Genomic DNA, 4,627 nt, shown 5'->3' with positions numbered 1-4,627 from the left:
GAGTAATGTAGGTCCTGTTTGGCATTTTCTTCCAAAACAGGCCTGTTTTGCCGCAAACACTTGTTTGGGGTTTTAATTTTTCAGCCTCTGTGTACCCCTTAAATTCCTGCACATATATTTCAGTCGCTTTTTTCAAATCTGGCAGCCTCACCATGCCTTATCACACTATGTATGCCACTACAATTCTTAAATCTCTCAAACTAGCCTTTGCTGGCCTTAAATTCATCAATATCAGCACTAATTCCAGGCATTTTCTTATTGAGATCATCATGCAACTGCCTCGCCTTTTCTCATATAATTGACTGCGAAAAACTATCTCATGATAATTGTTTCTCATTGATCCACATCAACAACAGTCTCTTCTCATCTTCGACCATTTGCGATCTCAACTTTGTAAGCATATTTGCACCTTTCGCAACAACAGCTTCCTTGATTGCCTTTTTCATGGTCAAGGTTGTAACAATGGTTGTATGGGGTTTGTTATACAACCAGGCCAGCTCAGAGACACACACTGCACTTTCGCATTTTGCAATGATCGCTTTCTTCAATTCAATAGTGTTTCTCATCATTTTTACCACAGGGTTGGCACTTGAAGCTTTCTTTGGATTCAAGATGGCTTATTTAGCAGTTACAAGCACTAAAAACAATGGAATAATACAAAATATATCGCATGTACACGTGGAATCATCCTCAATGGCACACGGGCTGTGCATGTAGTGTCTGGCCACTCAGGCCATGCGGACACTTTCAGGGCGAATGACTTCAACCGAGTTCTTTGTTGTTAACCGAGCCAATATTTTGATGCAAAAACATTATTTAATTGAAATTTTATGTAATCCGATGGTGTCGTAATCTGGGGGTCCACTGTATTATCCAGACAGCTGAGAAGGGGTTGTTCAGGTGGTTCAGTCATGTAGAGAGAATGGAACAAAACAGGATGACTTCAGGAGTGTATAAATCTGTAGTGGAGGGAAGGCAGGGTAGGAGTTGGCCTAGGAAAGGTTGGAGGGATGGGGTAGAGAAGGATTTGTTTGCGAGGAGCTTGGACTTCCAGCAAGCATGTGTGAATGTATTTGATAGGAGTGAAAGGAGACAAATGGTTTTTAATACATGACATGTTGTTGGAGTGTGAGCAAAAAAATATTTTTGAAGGGATTCAGGAAAACTGGCAGGTTGGACTTGAGTCCTGGAGATGGGAAGTACAGTGTGGGCACTCTGAAGGAGGGGTGTTTATATTGCAGTTTTAAAGCTGTAGTGTAAAGCACCCCTCTGGGAAGACAGTGGTGGAGTGAATGATGAAAGTTTTTCTTTTTCAGGCCACCCTGCCTTGGTGGGAATCAGCCAGTGTGTTAATAAAATAACAAATAATTATTATAAACAACTTGTGACTTATCTTGAAGATCTTTACAGATAAATATTTAAAAGTGATAATTATATTTAGTGAAACATGTGATAATAGTGAAAAAATAATTCTAGTTGAGTGTGTTGTGTTGGTAATTGTGGAACATTGTACTATACTGACTCATGTTTCTGTTGCAGAAGTATTTTGTGGAAGACTACCAGGTTGTGTCTTGCCAGACACTATATCTTCAGTACTTCAAGAAGCACCAGTGTAAGTGTCTTGAACAACAACTGATATTACAGAAGTATTTTGTGGAAGACTACCAGGTTGTGTCTTGCCAGACACTATATCATCAGTACTTCAAGAAGGCTAATGCCTGTTATTCCTGTGAATTTTTAACCAGCAAAATATTACTAATCAAGCAATTTTGCTTTTGATTTAAGAAATTCAATCAAAATATGCATGACAATTAATAAAACAAATACTAGTTAATAATACTGTAATTTAAACTTTTCAGACAAATCTGTTTAAACACAAGAGAAAATAAAAATGTTGACTGTATTTGCAGTGTTCTACGAATATATTAAATTTTATCACATAACAAAAATTATTATAGTCTTTTAACACACAATATTAAGTTTATTAGTGATTATAAGCACAAAAAGTTTTCCCCTAAATAAATCCTAATGTGGGAATATGCTCGTAACGAAAACTGTGTGTTCAGTGTCCAAAATAATTTAAAAAAAAATTTATGAAATAGACATGTGAGTACATAAGGAAGATTAACTGTACCACTGCTGTATGACTAAAATATTTTAAATGAAATTCCTTCACTTAAAAAAATATGGGAAAACACGAAGAACATAAACCATATGAATGTTCAGAGTGTCTGAAATGTTTTAGTACCAAATACAATCTTGTGAATCATATGAGAGTACATACAGGGGATAAACCATATCAATGTTCAGAGTGTCTGAAATGTTTTACTGTAAAACGCAATCTTGTGACACATATGAGAGTACATACAGGATATAAACCATATCAATGTTCAGAGTGTCTGAAATGTTTTAGTAGAAAAACCTATCTTGTGACACATGTGAGAGTACATACAGGAGATAAACCATATCAATGTTCAGAGTGTCTGAAATGTTTTAGTAGAAAAACCCATCTTGTGTCACATATGAGATTACATGCAGGAGATAAACCATATCAGTGTTCAGAGTGTCTGAGATGTTTTATTGCAAAAAGCAGTCTTGTGAGACACATGAGAGTACATACAGGAGATAAACCATATCAATGTTCAGAGTGTCTGAAAAGTTTTACTGAAAAAAGCAGTCTTTTGACACATATGAGAGTTCATACAGGAGATAAACCATATCAATGTTCAGAGTGTCTGAAATGTTTTAGTAGAAAAACCAGTCTTGTGACACATGTGAGAGTACATAGAGGAGATAAACCATATCAATGTTCAGAGTGTCTGAAATGTTTTAGTAGAAAAATCCATCTTGTGACACATGTGAGAGTACATACAGGAGATAAACCATATCAATGTTCAGAGTGTCTGAAATGTTTTAGTAATAAAGCCAATCTTGTGGCACATATGAAAGTACATACAGGAGATAAACCATATCAATGTTCAGAGTGTCTGAAATGTTTTCGTAGAAAAACCCATCTTGTGACACATGTGAGAGTACATACAGGAGATAAACCATATCAATGTTCAGAGTGTCTGAAATGTTTTAGTAGAAAACCCCTTCTAGTGACACATGTGAGAGTACATACAGGAGATAAACCATATCAATGTTCAGAGTGTCTGAAATGTTTTAGTCAAAAAACCCATCTTGTGACACATGTGAGAGTACATACTGGAGATAAACCATATCAATGTTCAGAGTGTCTGAAATGTTTCAGTAGAAAACCCCTTCTTGTGACACATGTGAGAGTACATACAGGAGATAAACCATATCAATGTTCAGAGTGTCTGAAATGTTTTAGTCAAAAAACCCATCTTGTGACACATATGAGAGTACATACAGGAGATAAACCATATCAATGTTCAGAATGTCTGAAATGTTTTACTGTAAAAAGCAGTTTTGTTAGTCATTCACGACTACATTCTGGAGATAAAACATGTTAGTGTTTAATGTTTCAGGAATATTTTATTTATAAATTCATGAGAATATATAAAAGGAATATACCATAACAGTGTTGAGAGTGAAATATGTTAATGAAATGTTAGTCATATAAATCATTAAGTTCATAGAGGAGATAAGTTTTATTAATGTTCAGAATATCTTATATATTTTATAAAAAGTACTTGTGTACTCATGAGAGCTAATATAGAGTATGAACAATATCTACATATGGAAAATACTGTAAGATCAGGTCTGTAATCTGCTTACTGCAGTAACCAACAGGAGTGAAATATTCATTGAACAACAGGAAAGTAAAGTAAAGTTTATTTCTTTGTAAATGTTACAATGTGTAATTGCAATTTTGCATTGCTAAGTACAAAGATGCTACTATCATGCTGGGGCATTTCAGGCAGACTAATCCTAGTACAGTACATAGAAACTACTTAAAACTAGACAAATAATAGTACATAGTAACTACATAAAATTAGATAAGATAGTAGTTGTTAACTGTGGTATATTTTTATTTAATCTTAATACTAATGTGAGATAGCCAAGGTAGAGGTTTTTAACAATAATAATCCTGAGGTAGGTTACTGAAAGCAGTGAAGAGTTTTTACGAGGATAGTGAGGCTCAAGTTAGAGTATGCAGGAAAGAGGGAAATTTTTTCCCAGTAAAAGTAGGCCTTAGACAAGGATGTGTGATGTCACCGTGGTTGTTTAATATATTTATAGATGGGGTTGTAAGAGAAGTAAATGCGAGGGTCTTGGCAAGAGGCGTGGAGTTAAAAGATAAAGAATCACACACAAAGTGGGAGTTGTCACAGCTGCTCTTTGCTGATGACACTGTGCTCTTGGGAGATTCTGAAGAGAAGCTGCAGAGATTGGTGGATGAATTTGGTAGGGTGTGCAAAAGAAGAAAATTAAAGGTGAATACAGGAAAGAGTAAGGTTATGAGGATAACAAAAAGATTAGGTGATGAAAGATTGAATATCAGATTGGAGGGAGAGAGTTGGAGGAGGTGAACGTATTCAGATATTTGGGAGTGGACGTGTCAGCGGATGGGTCTATGAAAGATGAGGTGAATAATCCTGAAGTTGCACATAATAAAAACAGTATTACAAATAATGGCTCAGGAAGTAATATTTCATGG

General features: G+C 35.4%; 1 protein-coding gene across 1 annotated transcript; it reads left to right on the top strand.

Moving 5' to 3' along the window:
• The first annotated feature begins 1,450 nt into the window (after nt 1-1,450).
• Nucleotides 1,451-4,253, top strand: LOC138852114 (zinc finger protein 84-like). Its single transcript, XM_070081773.1, has one exon. It carries the CDS (start codon nt 2,187-2,189, stop codon nt 3,477-3,479), a length of 1,293 nt encoding a protein of 430 aa, XP_069937874.1. The 5' UTR covers nt 1,451-2,186; the 3' UTR covers nt 3,480-4,253.
• Nucleotides 4,254-4,627: the final 374 nt, after the last annotated feature.

Source organism: Cherax quadricarinatus, unplaced genomic scaffold, assembly GCF_038502225.1.
Source record: "Cherax quadricarinatus isolate ZL_2023a unplaced genomic scaffold, ASM3850222v1 Contig4164, whole genome shotgun sequence".
Classification (NCBI taxonomy): domain Eukaryota; kingdom Metazoa; phylum Arthropoda; class Malacostraca; order Decapoda; family Parastacidae; genus Cherax; species Cherax quadricarinatus.
The sequence above is the reverse complement of the archived record's forward strand: the minus strand, read 5'-3'. Positions and strand labels throughout refer to the sequence as shown.